The 19,227-nt window shown below is 39.2% G+C and overlaps 1 protein-coding gene across 1 annotated transcript in view; it reads left to right on the top strand.

Annotated features, from left to right (window-relative positions):
• The first annotated feature begins 11,023 nt into the window (after positions 1 to 11,023).
• PIAS1 (protein inhibitor of activated STAT 1) overlaps positions 11,024 to 19,227 on the top strand; it is a 120,792-nt gene continuing 112,588 nt past the window's right edge. The window contains exon 1 of the mRNA XM_046008471.1: positions 11,024 to 11,092. Coding sequence (XP_045864427.1) covers positions 11,069 to 11,092 — 24 coding nt within the window. The 5' untranslated portion in view covers positions 11,024 to 11,068. The remainder of the gene's footprint in view (positions 11,093 to 19,227) is intronic.

Here is a 19,227-nt window from a genome sequence, read left to right on the forward strand (position 1 = left end):
TTTTTTAAGTAATTTATTTAATTTCTGCTCCCAGTGTGGGGCTTAAACTCAAGACTCTGAGATCAGGAGTCAAATGCTCTTCCCACTGAACTGGCCAGGGAATGCTGCATCAGTCTGGATTCTTGACTGCAAGCAAGGATGGACATTTAAAAGAAAAAAAAGAGGGGCGCCTGGCTGGCCCAGTTGATAGAGCATGCAACTCTTGATCCTTGTGTGGTGAGTTCAAGCCCCATGTTGGGCACAGAGATTACTTTAAAAAAAAGAAAAAAGGAAAAAATAAAGGAAGATAATTGGGAACTTTTAGGATCAAAGGGAGCCTGAATAAGTAGGCTTGGAAAGTGAAGTAGAACCCTGAGAGATTGGGGAGTAGGTAGCCGGAACTCAGATGGTCGTGCTACAGAAAGCTTGTTTGCTGGGTCTCTGTCTTAGTGTCTGCATGTCTCCAGAGAGAACTGGGGAGCCTGCAGTGAGGTTTTCCTTGATTGGGCTTGGCTCACACACCTTCCCCAGCCAAACCATGAAGCTGTTCTCTCTCAGCTTCTGGCCTCCAGGTTGGGTGTCTAGCTCTTGACACTCCCCTCCCACCAAAACTCCCACAGCGGGGAATTCCCTTTGTGAAGGCTATTATAGTGAAGGTGACTTAGATGTGGGTCAGCCAAAAATAAGGCTAATGTTGACAATAGTTGAAATAAACTCTACCACCTACTGTCTCTAGACAAGATGGCATCTCAGAGAAAGTAACATTTAAGCTGAGCCAAGCCTGTTCCGTTCTTCCCAAATTTGTCACACCATGGTTTTAATGAGTGTTTCCCTGGTGACTGATGAAGCTGAACATCTTTTCATGTATCCATAGGCCATTTGGAATATGATCTTTAGTGAAGTGCCAATTCAAGTCTCTTGTCTATGTGCTCTATTGGGTTGCATGCTTTTTGTTCTGTTAAATTGACTTGAAGGAGTTTTATAAGCTTGTAGTATAATATTCTAAATGATCTCTTTTTTTGGATACGTGTATTTCAAATATATTCTCCCACTGTTGACTTGCTTTTTTTCTCTTAATAGTGACTTATGATGAAAAGAAGTTTTAAATTTTAACATGCTCCAATTAATGCTTTCCTTTGTGGTTGGTACTTTTTCCATCCTATTTAAAAATCTCTGCCTAGAGGCACCTGAGAGGCTCAGTTGATTAGGCATCCAATTCTTGATTTCGGCTCAGGTCATGATCTCAGGGTCATGGACTTGAGCCCCTTGTCAGACTCTCTTCAGAGTCTGCTTGAGATTCTCTCTCACCTTCTCCCTCTGCCCCTCCCATGTTTTCTCTCCGTGTCTCTAAAATAAATAAATAAATCTTAAAAAAAAAAAGAAAGAAAGAAATCTCTGCCTACCTTAAGGTCATAAAGATATTCCTCTATGTTAACTTATAAAAGATTTACTTATGTTTTTACATTTCATATTTAGATTTATTATCGATCTAGAATTGTTTTCTAAGTGTGATTTGAGATAGGGGTCAAGATTCATTTTTTGCTAAATGATATCCAGTTAACCTGTACCTTTTATTGAAACGATCATACTTTCCCCAAGTGTGTCTGAACTATGTCTTCTGTTTCTTGGTCTACTAGTCTATCCTTTTGCTAATATTCATGATGTAATCATTTTAGGTTGATAATATGTCTTGATATCCGGAATTGTGAGGCATCCACTTAGGTTGTTTCCTTTGGGATTGTATTTGCTATTCCTGAATCATTTCATTTCTGTGAATATTGGAAGCAGTTTATAGTATTTACAGCATATGTGGTAGGGCTCTGATTGCAATTACACTGGATATATTCCAATTAAATATGTATCAGTTTGGGTTGAACTGACATCTTTACAATTGAAATCTGTGAAAAGAATATAATCCCTTTAGTTATTTGGGTCTTTAATTGTTTTCAGTGTAGAGGCCTTTTTTAAAAGGTGTGTTCCAAGATGTTTTTTATTATTTTAAAAATGTCATTGTAAGGGTGCATGGCTGGCTCAGTCATTAGAGCATGTGACTCTTGATCTCAGGGTTGTGAGTTTAAACCCCACATTGGATGTGGATCTTCTTTTAAAAAAAGATAAAAATAAAAGTGTTATTGTAACTGATATCTTTTCCTTAATTATATTTTCTATTTGTTTACTGCTGATATGTAGAAATAGAATTGATTTTTATTAGCTCACCTTGCATCAAGTAAACTTGATAAATTCACTTATTAATTCTATTATCTAATAGTTTTTCAGAGAATTATTTTAGATGTTATGTTCTCCAGGCACAATCATGTTCTCTGTTAACGACAATTTTATTACTTTTTTCTAATCCTGATATTTTTTTCTATCTACCTATCACCTTTCTCATAGCCATTATCAAAAGGAATATTTTCAATATTTTATCATTAACTAGGTTTTATGTATGCTTTTGGTAGATTCTTATAATCATATAAAGGAGTTTCCTTCTATGACTAGTTTATTAAAGTTGATATGATGAATGGGTGTTAAATTTTTATTAAATGCTTTTTCTGCATCTATCAGCATGATAATACGATATTTTACTTTCTGTGTCTGTTAATGTGGTGCATTAAGATGATTGGTTTTTAAATGTTAAACAACTTTTTGTGTTCCTATAATAAGTGCCTCTTGGTTATATTCTATTTTGCTTTTATATATTGATGTATTCAATTTGCTAATATTTTGTTTAAGAGTTTTGCTCTTATGGAAATGAGAGAGAATTGCCTATACTTTTTCTTTCTCGTAGTATCCTTGCCAGGTTTTGGTTTCAAGGTCCCGGCCTCATAGAGTTGAGTGTATCTTTTCCTGTCCTTGGGAAGACTTTGTGTAAGATTGGTTATTGTTTCTTCCTTAATTGTCTGGAAAATTCACTGGTGAAATCATCTGTGTCTGGAGTTTTCTTTGTAAGAAGGTTTTAAATAATGGATTCAATTTCTTTGATAGATGTAGGACTATTCTTATTTTCTATTTCTTCTTGACTCAGCTTTGGTAAGTTATATGTTTTATGGAATTTGTTCATTTTATTTAACTCATCAGCTGTATTGCAATAGGCTGTTCCTAGTATTCTCTTATAATCTTTTTTAATATCTACAAGATCTGTAGTGATCCTTCATTTATTTGTGGTAGTGATAATTTCTCTTTCTTTTCTTCTTGATAAGCCTTATTGGGGTAACCAATTTTTTAAAAATCTTTTATTTATTTATTTTTAAAGATTTTATTCATTTATTTGACAGAGGGGAAGAGATCACAAGTAGGCAGAGTAGCAGGCAGAGAGAGAGGGGTGGGAAGCAGGCTCCCTGCTGAGCAGAGAGCCCAACGCGGGATTCGATCCCAGGACTCTGGGATCACGACCCAAGCTGAAGGCAGAGGCTTAACCCACTGAGCCATCCAGGCGCCCCAGGGGGAACCAATTTTATTAAAATGTTAAATAGCCAACTTTCAGCTTTATTGATCTTCTATATTTTATATTTGTTATAAATTTTATATCTGCTCTCATTTTTATTATTTCCTTACTGCTAGTTTGAGTTTGATTTGGTGTTCTCATAATGTCTTTCTGAGATGGAAACTTACATAATTGATTTTCAACTTAAAAATTTTTCTAATATATCGAGGTGCCTGGGTGGCTCAATGGGTTAAAGCCTCTGCCTTCAGCTCAGGTCATGATCCCAGAGTCTTGGGATCGAGCCCCACATAGGACTGTCTGCTCAGCAGGGAGCCTGCTTCCCTCTCTCTCTCTGCCTGCCTCTCTGCCTGCTCGTGATCTCTCTGTCAAATAAATAAATAAAATCTTAAAAAAAATTTTTATCCTAATATAGGCATATATGGCCTCTAAATTTCTAAGTCTGTTATATTACTTTAAAAATTGTGGTAAATTATATAACACAAAGATTGCCACTTATAAGTTAAGCAAATTCAGCAAATGTGTGAAATACAAAACCAATGCACAAAATCAGTTGTGTTTCTATACTACCAATGAACAATTTGAAAAAGAAATGAAGAAAATAACTTCATTTATGATGGTATCAAAAAGAATAAAATTCTGATGAATAAATTTAACCAAAGGAGTCATAAGAGATATTAGTCTATAGTTTTCTTTCCTTGTAATATCTTTGTCTGATTTTAGTATGTTTTTTAAAGATTTTATTTATTTATTTGAAAGGAAGTATGTGAGAAAGAGCATGAGAGGGGAGAAGGTCAGAGGGAGAAGCAGACTCCCAGTGAAGCTGGGAGCTGGATGTGGGACTCTGGGACTCGGTCCTGGGATTCCAGGATTATGACCTGAGCCAAAGGCAGTCGCTTAACCAACTGAGCCACCCAGGTGACCCTGATTTCAGTATTAATGCCAGTTTTACAGAATAAGTTAGAAAGTACTACGTTCTGTTCATTTTGGGGGAAGTGTTTGAGAGGAATTGGTGTTAATTCTTCTTTAAGTGTTTGGTGGAAGTCACCAGTGCAGTCACCTGGTCCTGGGATTTCTTTGTTAGATTTTTTTTTTAAATTATGGATTCAATATCCTTACTTATTAAAAGTCTATTCAGATTTTCTATTTCTTTACAAGTCATTTTGGTAGCTTTGTGTTTCTAGGAATTTATCCATTTCATCTAGGTTACCCAATTGATTGGAGTACAGTTGTCATAGTATTCTCCTGTAATTCTTTTCATTTCCATGAAGTTGATTGTGCTGTTTAATTTCCATATCTTTGTGCATTTTCCAGTTTTCCTTTGGTTATTAATTTCTAGTTTTATTCTGTTGTGATTGGAAAGATATTTTGTATAATTTCAGTATTTTTGAATTTATTAAGACTTTCTTGGACTAACATATAGTCTATCCTGGAGAATATTTCATGTGCACTTGTTTCATATATTTTGGGGCTCTTTCAATACGTACATACATGTTTATATGTGTTATATCTTCTATAGGTATTAAATCTTTGTCAATATAAATGTAAATGGATTAAACTTTCCAATTAAAAGACAGATTGTCAGAACAGATTTTATTTACCTACTTAAGTTCATTTTTAAAGACTTTATTTATCAGAAGACAGAACAAGTGGGGGGGGGGCAGCAAACAGAGGGAAAAGTAGGCTCCTCACTAAGCAAGGAGCCTGACTCCATCCAAGGACCCTGGGATCATGACCTGAGCTGAAGGCATTCTTAACCAACCGAGCCACCCAGGTGCCCCTTATATTATCCTTCATTCTTGAAGGATAGTTTTGCTGGATATAGAGTTCTTATTTGGCAGGATTTATTTACTTCAGCACTTTAAATATGGACTTCTGTTGCTCTGCAGCCTCTGCTGTTTCTGAAGAGAAATTGGCTTTCAGTCTGATTGAGAATACTTGTATATGATATATTGTTTTACTCTTCCTCCGCTTTCAGGATTTCCTCTGCTTTCTTCTGACTGCTTAAATCTGTTCTGGAACCCATCTAGTGAATTTTTCATTTTAGTTATTGTAATTTACAGCTCTAGAATTTCTACTTCTTTCAACAATTTCTATTTCTTTATTGATATTTTCACTTTGTTCATACATTATTTACCTAGTTTCCTTTAACTCTTTGAGAATATTTAAGACAGTGACTTTAAAGTCTTTGTATAGATCCAGTGTCTGAGCTTCCTCAGGAATAGTTTTTGTCAATTTTTTTTTCATTGACTGGGCAATATTTTCCTTTTTCTTATTATGTTTTGTGATTTTTTTGGTTGTGTCATCAAAAAACTGAGCATTTGAATATTATAATGTGTTCTCTCTGAGAATCAAATAATCTCCCTTCTCCGGGGTTTGCTATTCTCTTTTTTTTTTTTTTTTTTAAGATTTTATTTATTCACTTGACAGAGATCACAAGTAGGTAGAGAGGCAGGCAGAGAGAGGAGGAAGCAGGCTCCCTGCTGAGCAGAGAGCCCAATGCGGTGCTCGATGCGGGGCTCAATCCCAGGACCCTGAGATCATGACCTGAGCTGAAGTGAAGGCAGAGGCTTAACCCACTAAGCCACCCAGGGGCCCCTCAGGGTTTGCTATTCTTGATTGTTAAAGCCTCAGCTTATGTTCAGCCAGTGTTTTTACTGAGATTTCTTTGAACAGTGGGAACTTTAAACAAACAAACAAACAAACAAAACACCTTTCCCAATCTTTGTGGTTTGGCTTGTGTGAGGGTATTTCTTTTAACACTTAACCAGGCCATTTGAAATTCTTCCTCAGCCTTCACTTTCTGGTTGCACTGAGCATATTTATCCATCAATGGTGGAATCTCAGGGCTTTCTTGGCTCTTTCCTGAGATGCATCTTGTCTCAGGCGTATGTGTGTGGCCTTCTAAAGGCCCCAGTGTTCATGAGTACTTTTCAGTTTGAATTACCTAATTTTCCAGTAAATTTCTTTCCCCAGCTTTTACTCCCAGGCTTTAGGTGTCTGTTCAAGTACCAACCGTAATCTTTGGCCCCGGGCAGTTGTAGGTTGCTTATTCATCTTATAGTGTTTCTAAGCAATGCTTGTTGCTTTTCTAGTGTGGGTTGCAGGTTAAAACAAAACAAGAGATAGGGCTTGCAAGAGTCCTTCAGCTCGCTCCCAGGAAGATTAGAACAGAGGAACACAAGGATTTCCAGGGACCAAGGGCTCCATCCGGGGAAGGTGGGCTGCTCTCTTCCAGACTGCTGCCAAGTCAGGGAGGGAGTAGGGCAGGGATAAGTGAAAGTATCATGAACTTTTCTTACTGTTTTTAAGTTGTCTTTTTTTTTTCCTTTTTGGATTAAGCATTTGCTCGGTTGCTATAAACTTTTGACTATTTTCCAGAGTTCTGACAAAGTTGGTCTGACAGTTGCTGGTTATTTTTTAAAGTTTCTGTGAAGGTATGGGACTTTGGAGCTGCCTATTCTGCCATTTTGATGATGTTCTTCTCCCCACAATTTTGATTCATTGTATCTTCAATATTTATATACACATGTACTTTTCAGATATACACATTCATATATATATATATAAAAAATGTGTACTTTTATTTTGAAGTAATTGCAGATTTTATTCACAAGAGATTACAAAGAAGTATATAGGGAAGCCACATGCATCCTTTCCCCTATTTTCCCCAAAGTGAACATTTTATGGAACTACAGTGTAATACCAAACCATGAAATTGACATTGGTAAGAACCACCCTTTTCCCCCATCCCTAACTCCTTGGCAACCACTAGTCTATTCTCCATCTCTGTAATTATGTTATTTCATTAATATTACATACATAGAATCAAACAATAAGCATCCTTTTGGGATTAGTTTTTTTGTTTTTTGTTTTTTTTTTTTTAAAGATTTTTTTTTTAATATTTTATTTATTTATTTGACAGAGAGAGAGATCACAAGTAGATAGAGAGGCAGGCAGAGAGAGAGGGAAGCAGGCTCTCCGTTGAGCAGAGAGCCCGATGTGGGACTCGATCCCAGGACCCTGAGATCATGACCTGAGCCGAAGGCAGCGGCTTAACCCACTGAGCCACCCAGGCGCCCCTGTTTTTTTTAAGTCAGTATAATTTCCAGGAGGTTTATCCAAGTTTTTGGATGTGTCAGTAGTTTTTGTTTGTTTGTTTGTTTGTTTTTGATTTCAGATTGCTGAGTAGTACTCCATGGTATACATGGATCACAGTTGGTTTGGCCATTACCCTTTAAGGGGATTTGGAGAGTTTCTAGTTTGGGGCTCTTATAAAGAACATTTTTGTACAATGTCCTGTATAGAAGGAAGTCTTCATTTCTCTGGGATAAATATCCAAGAATTGTTGAGTTGTAGGGTGAGTACCTTTTCAGTTTTCAAAGAACTGCCAAATCATTTTCCAAAGTGGCCATATCATTCCTACCACAAATGCATGTGTGATCCATGTCTAGCAAAGTTATGTCTCATTAAATGTTATAGAGATTTACTCCCTAAGAGTTTAATAGTTTTAACTCAGATTTAGGTCCATGATTAACCCTGAGTTAATTTTTATGTGTTGGGTGGGACAGTAATTTTAGGGAACACAAAAACATTTTAAATCTTTGAAATCAGAAGAAAAAATAAGTATATTCTGCTTGGATTGCATTAGTCTTTACACTAATGTATAAAGACTACATTTATACAAATTTAAATGTAGTTTTTAAAAATATAATTATATATATATTTAATATATTTATATATTTATGGAAGAAGGGGTCTCTGAGGTTCTTTCTGACACCAAATATGTGAAATCTTTCCACACCAATTCTCCAATGCCAACCAAGTATTCAACAATTCAGTTTTGACACCAACTCTGGGGATAAGCTCAGACCCCACAGATTAAGGGCTCAGTCCCACAAGACTGCCCCTACTTCAGATACCAGTTGCCAGTCCCATGGGCCATTTGTACTGCTGCCTTGCTTTGTGGGTTCCTATAATTCCTGCTCAGTTTTGATAATTCATTAGAGTGGACTAACAAAACTCAGGGAAACACTTTACTTACATTTACCAGTTTATTATAAAGGAAATAACTCAGGAACAGCCAAATGGAAGAGATGCATGGGGTAATGCATGAAGGGTGTGGATGCAGAGCTTCCCTGCCCTCCCTGGGCCCCGACCTTCCAATACTTCCATATGTTTACTAACCCTTATCTAATCATGTATTTGGTCTTCATTTTGGTCTTACCAGTGACCAGCTCCCATCCTGAAACTCCTAAGAAGCCACACTCTCTTACCTCATTAGTACAAGCTCAGGTATGGTGGAAAGGGGCTCTTCATGAATAACAAAAAACAGTCCTATCCTCTGGAAATTTTAAAGGTTTTAGGAGCTCTGTGCCAAAAACCAGAGATGAAGTCAAGTTTTATTTTTTAATTATACCATAGTCCCTAGAATGCAAAAGTGTGTAGGGCTATGAAAGTCATAATGTGGTCCTCTCAGTTGAGTAGCCTTTCTAACAGTCCATTTGTGAAATTATTGCATCTTGGAATCGGGTGATGTAGTGGCCGGCCAGTGACACGGACAGGCTTGGGAAATGTTTTAGAGGCGGAGTCAGCTGGATTGGCTGATGGATTGGATGTGAGAGGTGAATGAAAGAGAGGGACCAAGGATGATTTTCAGATTTTTGGTTTGAACAGCTGTCTGAATGATGGTGCCATCCATGGAGAATAGTGGGAAAGGAACAGGGCTAGGTGTAAAATCAAGGCACTACCTGACATAAAGCTTGAGATGACTAGAAGTCATGAAACAGCTATTAAGTAGACAGTTGGATTTGCGAACCTGGATTTTGGTGGGGAGGTCTGGGCTAAATAGACATTTGAATGTCAAAGAGTTGGATAAATTCACCTGGGGACTATAAGACAGAGAAGAAAAGACGGTGAGGACTGAGCCCTAGAGGACTATAACATTAAAGATTGAGCCAAAGAGGAGAAATCAGCAGATGATTTTGACAAGGAGGCTCAGTAAAGGAATAGGAAAATCAGGATAGGGAGATATCGAAGGAAGTTCAGGGGGAAAAGTGTTTCAAGAGAAAGGAGTCTTGTCAACTGTTTACAGTTCTCCTGAGAGGTCATTTTAGGTAATAGAGAATTGACAATTAGTTTTGGAAACATGGAGATCATTAATAATCTTGATAGGTGATCCTGGTGAGAGAAGTCAAGACTGGATAAGAGGAGGCTGAGAAGGGAATGTGATGTGAGGAAGAGAGAATAGTCACTGTAGAGAGATCTTGAAAAACCTGAGAAGTTATGCAGTGGAGAGAGAGAAATAGAGAGGTGCTGGAGGAGATTTTGGAATCAAGGTAGGTTTGTTTTAGATGGGAGGAATTTCAGTATGTTTATATGCTGATAGGAGTAATCTAATAGGGGAAAAAGTAATGATGCTGGAGGGTGAGGTGATTGTAGGAGTAAAGTTCTTAGGAATGTGGGAGGGAAAGGAATCCAGGTCACTGGTAGAGGAACTGGCCTTCATAGGCACAGGGACACTTCATTTATAGTAACCCAAATGTTACTATGTCTGTAGGAATAGTTTTGATGGGGAGAAGATAAGGGAGTTCATATCTGTTATCTTTTCACTTTTTCTATGACGAATGAAGCAAAACTGAGAGCAAAAAGTGTGGGTTGGGGAGGAGGTATAGGAGGCTTTCAGTAGAGAGGAAGGGTGTGAAATAATTCATCACATCTACTTAAATGTCAATTTATTGGAGAAAGCCCTCCAGGTATTAAGTACATATCCTTCCAACCGCTATTCTCTTACGGGACCCTTTGCTCTTTTCTGGTACTCACCGCCATTTGTAACTGTATCTTTATTGGTTCACTTGTCTGTTCCTCCATTAGAGAACTACGGGAGGGCAGACAATTTTTGATTTCCCGATGTACACATAAAGAAACAGGACTGGTACATAATCACTAAATAATTACTTGTTGAACAAAGAGTTAATGAATGAACCTCTTCAGAATTTTGTCTTGGGTCATCCCTGTTAAGTGTTTAGGCAAGTCACTTTTCCTCTCTGAGCTTTCATTTCTGACTATACACATACCACGGGAATTGTAATCTCTTCTCTGCCCACCTCACAGCGCTGTCATAAGGAGGATCTGAGCTAATAAATCCGGAAATGCTCCATCAAGTGATCCTCAAAATAACGGACTGTTATTTTTAGTCCACGCGTAGCCTCGCAGGTAGCAGGAGCTGAAAAGGACTCGCTGATTGGGGGAGGGGGCTGTTATAGTTTCTGTGGCCATAGGCATCGAAGCTTTGCAGAAGGGTTCCGCAGGCCACGGAGAGGCGGGGCTTAGGCCCGCAGCCCACTAGCTCGGGCCTTTCCCTGGAGGCACTAGCCCAGCGAGGATGGGGGGGCGGGGAGGTCGAGTGGGGAGTAACTGTCAAACCTCCCCGCTTGGCGCCATTATTTAAATGGTACGTGCCCGTCTCGCTGCTGTACGTGCCCGGGGCGGGGCTCCAAGCGCCGGGAGAGGGGCGGAGGCCGGGGGCGGGTCGGGGAGGTGGAGGGGTGAGAGGGGACGGACTAGGGCGGGGCCAGGCTGGCTAGAGGGGCGGGTCTAGCGGCGGCCCCCGGCGAGGTTCAGTGCGCTTGCGCTGACAGACGCAAGATGGCGGACAGTGCGGAACTAAAGGTAAAGCGCAGCTCGAATTCACTTCTAATATTCGGCCGCTGAGACGGCGCCGCTGGTGCTGGGGGGGATGGGTCCGGCCCTGGGGGGCCGCTCGGGCCTGACTCCACCCGGGCCTGGAGTTGTAGGGAGGAGCGGCGCGCCCGGCCCCAGCTGAGGGGGCCCGGCAGCGGCGGGCCGCGGGCCCCGGGTGCCTCGGGGGCGCTGACGGGTCGTCCCCGGCGTGTTATTGTTGTGGGCGCCTCTGGCGGGGGTGGCGGGGGAAGAGATCGGGAGTCTGGAGGTAGGGGCCTCGGCTGCCCCCTGGGCTCGGCTTCTTCACCTACCACCAGCCTCCCCGCCCCCCCATGGGGAACGGGGGCTGGGGCAGGGTGTTCGTGTAGGGGGGATTGGGAAAGCTCCCCGCCGCCGCTTCCTCTTCCTCCTTTGCAGTCCCGGGCTGCTGTCAGGAGCTCTCTTCAGACCCCCGGGAACTTGGCTCCGGCCGCCCCGCCCCTCCGTGGCTCCCTGCCGCCCCCGCCCCAGACTCGGCTCTCCCCGGCTGCCCGCCTGTCAGGAGGCGCCCGGGGTGCCCCGCTTGTGGGCAGCGCTATCCTGGGGCTGTGGGGCGGGGACGTGGGGAGAAGCTCCGATAAAGTTTAGTGAGCCCCTGGCCGGCGTTGGGGTTCGGCTGAAGGGTCGCTGGGGAGTCTGCCTGGGCGGGACGTTACTTTCTCTCTGATCCTGGGCAACCGGAGTGGGGGGGAAGAACCCCCCTCGAAGGGTGTGTATTTGGAAGCAGTGGTGGGTGGTGTGAAGCAGCTACCTCTCCCTTCTTTTCCTTCTCTTCCTTTGCCTGGTGTGGAGGGTGAGAGGAGCCTTTGGGGGTCTCTGCACACACCATGATGGCGATGCTATAGCTGATGGAGGTGAATGGTTCGTGTTTATATCCCCCCGTTGCCTTTTGTTTGTAGGGACATCTTGCTGGCCATGTTGATTTGAACGAAATTCTCCCCTCATCCTACTTCAACCCCCAATAAATAGAACGTTCCTCCGTTCCTCTCAACAGTACCAATTACTCACGCCTCGCGAAATTGGATGAAAGGGTGCCCCCTTTTCCCCGCTTTTTCTCCCACCCCAATCTTCTTTACCTGATGATGGCTTCTTTACCGAAGCAGATATACCACTACACAAGCTGTTGGGGGAGGGGGGTGGAACCCTTATGATTGGATTGTGACAAATGGGGCTCCGCTTGAATAATTTTGGTTTAGTAGCAGGCAGTTTTAACTAACGCGTATTATTTCGAGGCTCTGAACGCGATATTCCCCTCTCTGTGGCTTCCTGTGTGTGAACCAAGCAGCTGGTTATATCTTGACCCAGAGAACTGACATCTCTGTCAGAACGGCGATTGGGATATACAGTTGTAAATCTTTGGGGAGGGTCCTCTGTCTCTATTTAATAAAAATTATTTTTAAAAAATTTCTCCGTTATACTGAAACGACAGCTTCTAGAACAGCTTCTAGAACAGGCACACACTGGATTTGTTTCTGGAGTTTTTCTGTGGAAAGCTTCGCTGAAAGATCGGTTTCCTCAATAATTTTGCAATATTAACATTCCAAAATTTGTATATTAAGGCGTTGGCTTTGAATGTCATTCTTTTTAAAATTTACTTCTAACTACAAATTAATTGAACAGAGTGCAGATTTGGAATGGTTGGTTTCGTTTTTTTCTAGTTTCAAACTGTTGACTGAAATGGAAAAGCCTTAGTAATTTGAATATTTTGAGGTCATTAACTCTTGAAATATAAAGTATGCAACTTTAAGATAGATGTTTTCAATAGTTTCACTCTTAAGATGTAGTCACAATGTTGCTGTGATCTCCGCCTTCTAATATTTATTTTGTTTGGAATCCTTTTGAATGATAGCTAATCAGTTCTGTTATACATGGGCCTCAGAGTAAAGCTGAAAAGCTTGTGCTGGGTATATTGTCACTCTTGATGCTGTCTAAAGAAACTGGTATGGAAAGCACATGCTGGGAGATTTCCTCCTTTGTTCTTTCTCATTTTAAGAAAGTGCCTTTGGGGATAGATCAGATCCCTGGTGTGAGTCTTGTTAGGTAAAGTTTCTCTTTACAAAAATGAGCCTGTATCAGATAAATGCTAAACACTTGGGGGAAACATTATTTTTCTAAAAATGATCTCCCTTTTTGCTTTCTCAAAAATCTACTTGAGTTTTTTTTTTTAAATGGAAAAACTACTCTTGTGTTTCTGGAGTACAATTTTTTCAAATTTTAATAACTGTTTTGACCTACAGGTTGGCATTGTGTGTGCTGAATACTTTTAGAAGCTGTGATAAATTGCTTAGCTGTTGATAGCTGTGTTAAAAATTTTAGTACTTGATTGTAGTTAGATTTGCTGTTTGTTTTTTTTTTTTTGAAGGGGGTAGATGATCTCAGGAATGCTTACCATAGTTATTTGAGAATGCGTGTATATAAATTTCTGTGCAGTAAGCTTTGGAAGACACTTCTTTTGGAAATCATATTTTCTGATGGTTTTTCTTTTTTGTTTTGGAAGTAAATAGCATTTATTCTTAATAAGATAGGAGAAGTCAATAAAATTAAGAAAAACCCAGAGATTTCAGCTTTAAGTGAAAATACAGTACTACAATGGATTGCCAACTATAAGGCTTTGAGTAAATAGTGACTTTTTTGTTATCTTGATTCACAACTCACATTCCATCTTGCTGTAGATTGTATTCATAATTATTTTCCTTACGGCCCATTTTAGTAAGTCCTTTCAAATCTATAATCTACAAAGATCGGATGGGGAAAATGGATAGATCTGTATCTCCTGTAGGAATAGTGCAAGCTGCAACACTTGAAGATATTGCCAATAAAAATTAGATTGTGAGTCATACATATCAAAAAGAATTCTCTGTGCACATTTGTTTATGAAAGGTTTAATTTTTCATTAGGGGAATACCCATAAATGACATCTGTAAGAGTGTAAAGAGTGAGCATTTTATTATCTTTAGGAACTTAAAAAGCAGGAGGATGTGATGGCCGGATGATCTTGGAAGTTAATAATCTGACAGCTTAATGTAGTTCCTCTTAAAGTACCTTTTTTTTTTTTTTTTTTGAAGATTATTTATTTTAGAGGGAGAGAGTGAGAGTGAGTGCGCAAGAGTGCGCGTGCTTCAGGGAGAGCTGAGGGAGAGGCAGAGGGAGAGTCTCGAAGAAAATCTCAAGCAGACTTCCTGCTGAGCCGGGGGTAGGGTGGGGTGGCTGGAGGGCCTGATCTCAAAACCCTAAGAGGAGCTGAGCAGGAATCAGGAGCAGGATGCTTAACCAACTGAGCCACCCAGGTACCCCAGAGGACTTTTTTTTTTTTATTACAAGTTTTTTGCATTAACTCTCAAATCAAGTTATATGGCCATTTTAACTCAGGGGAGGAAGAGTGGGGAGGAAGAAGTTCATCATTTTAGTGGAATAAATTAATGGAATTCAATGGGAAGAGAAGCCATATTTTTGACACTCTGCTTTTAAAAGTATCTATAAACATTTCAGGAAATTGTTGTCATATTCTACCTCTTTATTTTCTAGAAATAGCCATTTAATTTTGATCTTTGTGGTGTGATTTTAGAAGGAAATAAACCGGACAGTTTATTCATGAATTTGATTTGATTCTCCCTAATTTGGTTTGGTGTCAGGTGCCGCATTTTGTTAACTTTTGTTTTAAGTCACCATTTTTATGAACAGTATTTAAAAACAATTTATAAAACACTTTAGTTTTTAAGTATTTCATACAGTTGTTTTGAAGTACTGCTTTTTCATCTACAGTTTTCTTCTGGGTCATTGTGTTGTTTTTCTCTTAAGAGTCTCTTGTAACCGCTGTGAGTTGCAATAGTGCTTAGTGGTGAGCCCATAGCTGATTAATCTCAGGTTTCTCTTGGTGAACTACATCAACATGCTGCTCCAGGGTTCTTGCTGAGGCTTTTTGAGTTCAGTGTAATTTGTACCCTTTCTTGGTGGTAAATAGGGACAAGAAAATAAAATGGCTCATGGTTGTAGTGGGAACTGGGAAGAAGTATCTTGAGTTTCTGCAAAACTGGGTGTTTGTGATAAGATGAAGCCTTAAAAACAAAACCCCTGGGTCATTACTTTATAGAATTGATTGTAGTGCTCTCTGAAGTATTGTGCTCTGGCATTAAGCACCTTTTTCTTTTTTTCATGTTTGAATGAATAATATTTTTTATAGTATGTTGCACTTCATGATGTCGTTTATAATGTATCCCATTATCGCATCTGATCTTTCCAACAGTTCTTTGAGGTAGGAAGGCAGGTCTTATCTCTTATTGGTGAATCGAGCCCAGAAAAAGTAAGTGACTAGCCCAGGGTCATACAAGTAAAAGTGGCAGGGACTTGAACCTACCTAGGTCCTGTGATTTCAAACCCTGTAAAGGTCCCATGTCTGTCTTGTAGCCCTCTAGGGTGCCTCGCTCACAAAGAATTCTAGTTATGTTGTTGCTAATACTTTCCCTCTTGCTCTATGCCAGGGTATTTTTGGATATTCCTTGGGCTTTTTACAAGGGAGATTTTGGAGTTTGTTAGTTCGAATCATAGGTGTTAATTCTGGCAAATGTCATTTTGCCAAAATTTCAGGGAATGCTGAAAAATAAGCAGAAAATAAACACCTGTAATCCCAGCACTTAAAAATATCATGGTTAACATCTGGGGGTCTATCCATTTAGACTTTCTCTCTGTGAGCATATGTGTATGTATATTCATAACAAAAAGAGATCTCACTTTTCTTTATGTGTAATCTGCTATTTTCATGGCTATCTTTCCAGGTAAGTAAATATAGGTCTGTGTGATCATTTGAAAGGTAACATTGTATTTTTATTCAGCTAGTCCCTTATCATTGGACACTTAGATAGTTCCACTTTTTTGCTCTTTTAAACAATGTCTTGACAAACAGCCTGATATAAAGGTTTGCAAATGTTTTATTCTAACAAAAATATACTGATGTGACAGAACTTTTTCTGTGCTTTAGGGAGCAGTGCTAATGCTATTTTGATTAGATGAAGTTTTGTGAGTGAAGTAAGTAGTTCTTGATTTGTTCATTGTCTATACCTTTGTTTCTATTTCTATAAACCTATCAGATAAGATTATTAAATGATGGCAGAGTATATTCTATAAAAATACAAGTAAACATTTGATAAAGTATAGAGTATGAAACAGCATTTATAATTTATTTCAAGCATGTTTGACACAGAAATCAAATATTGGAAGTTAATATATGCCTTGTTTAGATGCCCATGTGTTTTAACTGACATTTTAAGAAAAGTAGTGCTGGCCATTAATACAGGTAAAGTGGAAATGAGAATTTGCCTTACTCATATTTTTTTCTCAAAATTAAGTGTTGGGGTGCTTGGGTGGCTCAGTGGGTTGAGCCTCTGCCTTTGGCTCGGCTGGGGTCGTGATCTCAGGGTCCTGGGATTGAGCCCCGCATTGGGCTCTCTGCTGGGCTGGGAGCCTGCTCCTCCCCAACCCCCCTTGCCTACTTGTGATCTCTCTCTCTCTCTCAAATAAATAAATAAAATCTTTAAAACAAAACAACAACAAAAAAAACCTAAGTGCTGCCAAAGTATTAGTTTGGTAGGTAACATTGTTTTGAGGAGGTTGTTACAGGAAAGAGGTTATAGAGGCAATGAAAATATTTTTCTATTTTAGGAAGAAGGCTTATTGGGTTAAATCAGCTAATGAATGCATATGTGAACCTTTATGGGTTAAGTCAATAAATGGATATGCCAGTTGAGTTAATATATATTTTTTAGATTTATTTATTTATTTATTTGACAGAGAAATCACAAGTGGGTAGAGAGGCAGGCAGAGAGAGAGGGGGAAGCAGGCTCCCTGCTGAGCAGAAAGCCTGATTCCGGTCTTGATCCTAAGAGCCTGAGACGATGACCTGAGCTGAAGGCAGAGGCTTAACCCACTGAGCCACCCAGGTGCCCAGTTGAGTTAATATTTGTGCAACATCTGGAAAGTACTGTACTGTAGAAGGAATAGTTGATGAGATTAAGGGCATATAAGTGCTCAAACTCTAAATTTAATGTCAGATTTAGTCCTCATGTAAACTTGAATTTATGTAACAAGTTTCAGTATTAGGATTTTTAAAAAGAGATGATAAATTTTAAGTATGTAATTGTATTTTATTATCAATTTTGTAATTACTATGCACTTTTTGCTTCTCTTACACAAAATGTTTGTAATTATACTTCCCCCTTCCATGTTAAAAACTGTGGAACTCCCATTACTTTTGATTCCTTCTACTTTTGGTTTAAGTGGTATCACATGAAATGGTAGCCCCCCCCCCCCCCGAACTCCTCCTCCCTTCCGAATTAACTGGTAAAACTTCCTTCTTTGTAATGAATTTCTAAAACTCGGTAAAATGAAGAAACTACCTTTTTTCCTTTCCCGTTTCACATTAGATCAAACAAAATAAATATAAACCCTTTGAACATTAACTAGTAACTTTGAAATATCAATAACTCTCCAGAGATTGTTGCAAATGTTCCTATTTTTTAAAACTTCATCTCCTTACCTTTCCTGCTATTCTTCTTGCTTTCAATTTCCCCCTTTGGTTGCCAGGCTCATTTTCCCAAAACATTTCTTTTCATCCTGTCACTCCAGTGGCTTTCCATCGAAAACAGGATAAAGTCTTAGCTCTCAGGTATTCAGGATTTTCTGTAGTCTGATCCCAGTTCATTTTTTGTGTGTTTTGTCTTCACTCTATGGCAAAAGTCCTTAACTTAAAGCCAGAGCTGTTAATTTGCTTCTTTTTGTTGACTGGTGTTCTGCTTTGTACACCACTTCATTTTCCCCCATTCCTACCCTGTGGACATAGTAGGTGTTTAAGATACATTTGTGAAATGAACAAATTATGTTCAAAATTTGTTTCTGTTAGTAAGGGGGGTGATGCACATGTCTGTATGACAGTCTAAATTGCAAATGTTCACATCTTTTTTTTTTTAATGTCTACTTTGTAGATAAACCTGAATAATGTTAAATCTAGAATAATTTATGGGACACCTTGGTGGCTCAGTCGGTTAAGCATTTACCTTCAGCTGAGGTTCGTGGTCCGGGGTCCTGGGATCGAGTCCCACATCTGGCTGCCTGCTTCCTGGGGAATCCTGCTTCTCCTCTGCCTGCTGCTCTCCCTGCCTGTGTACTCTTGCCTTTTTCCTCTCTCTCTCTCTCTCTGACAAATAGTCTTTTTTAAAAAGAAACTTAAAAATCTAGAATAATTTATGAAAGATTTTTAGGTTTGTCTTTTATTTTCTTTAAGTTATATAAATTTAAGTGACTACATTTCTGATTGTAGTGATGTGGCAGTAAGTAAAGTACAGTTTTAAAGACCTTCAACTTCAACCCTCCCCTCCCTGAGAGGCAGTCACTTTGGTATCTGTTCTTTTTTGGGGAATGGGGAGTGTAACAGCTTTATTGAGATATAATTCATATACCATCTATTTAAGGTACACAATTAGCTGGTTTTTAATACATTTACAAAGTTGTGCAACCATTAACATAATTAATTTTAGAATATTTTCCTTACTCCCCAAAGAAATCCTGTACCTTTCAGCTATCATTCCCACTGCCCACAACACATTTCACCCTGAGGCAGCTGCTAATCTGCTTTTGTTCTCTGTAGATTTGACTGTTTTGGACATTTCATACATGTGAAATGTCTTCTCTCTCTGACCTATTCATTTTTCTTTGGGTGGGCATTTATCTGTGCCCGTATAATATTTTTAATTTATTGTATGTGTATGTCTAGATTCAGATATGACTGGGCACACAGAAGGAACTCAGTATTACTAAATGATGTACATGCACATAAATATATTTTCTAAAAATATAAATGGGATCATAGTATACCTAATATCCTTTGACTTGCGTTTTTCACTTAATAATATATATTGAAGATCTTTCCATGTTATATCCCCAAATGAGATCATCTCATTCTTTTTTAACAGTGCACATATTTTGTGTGTATATTTACAGACGTTTATCTCTTGAGTTTATCAATGTATATGTCTAAAAGTTCTTGTTTTGATAGTTTTGTTATACTGTTGCTTTTTCTTTAAACAGTTGCCACA

Source organism: Meles meles, chromosome 6, assembly GCF_922984935.1.
Source record: "Meles meles chromosome 6, mMelMel3.1 paternal haplotype, whole genome shotgun sequence".
NCBI lineage: Eukaryota > Metazoa > Chordata > Mammalia > Carnivora > Mustelidae > Meles > Meles meles.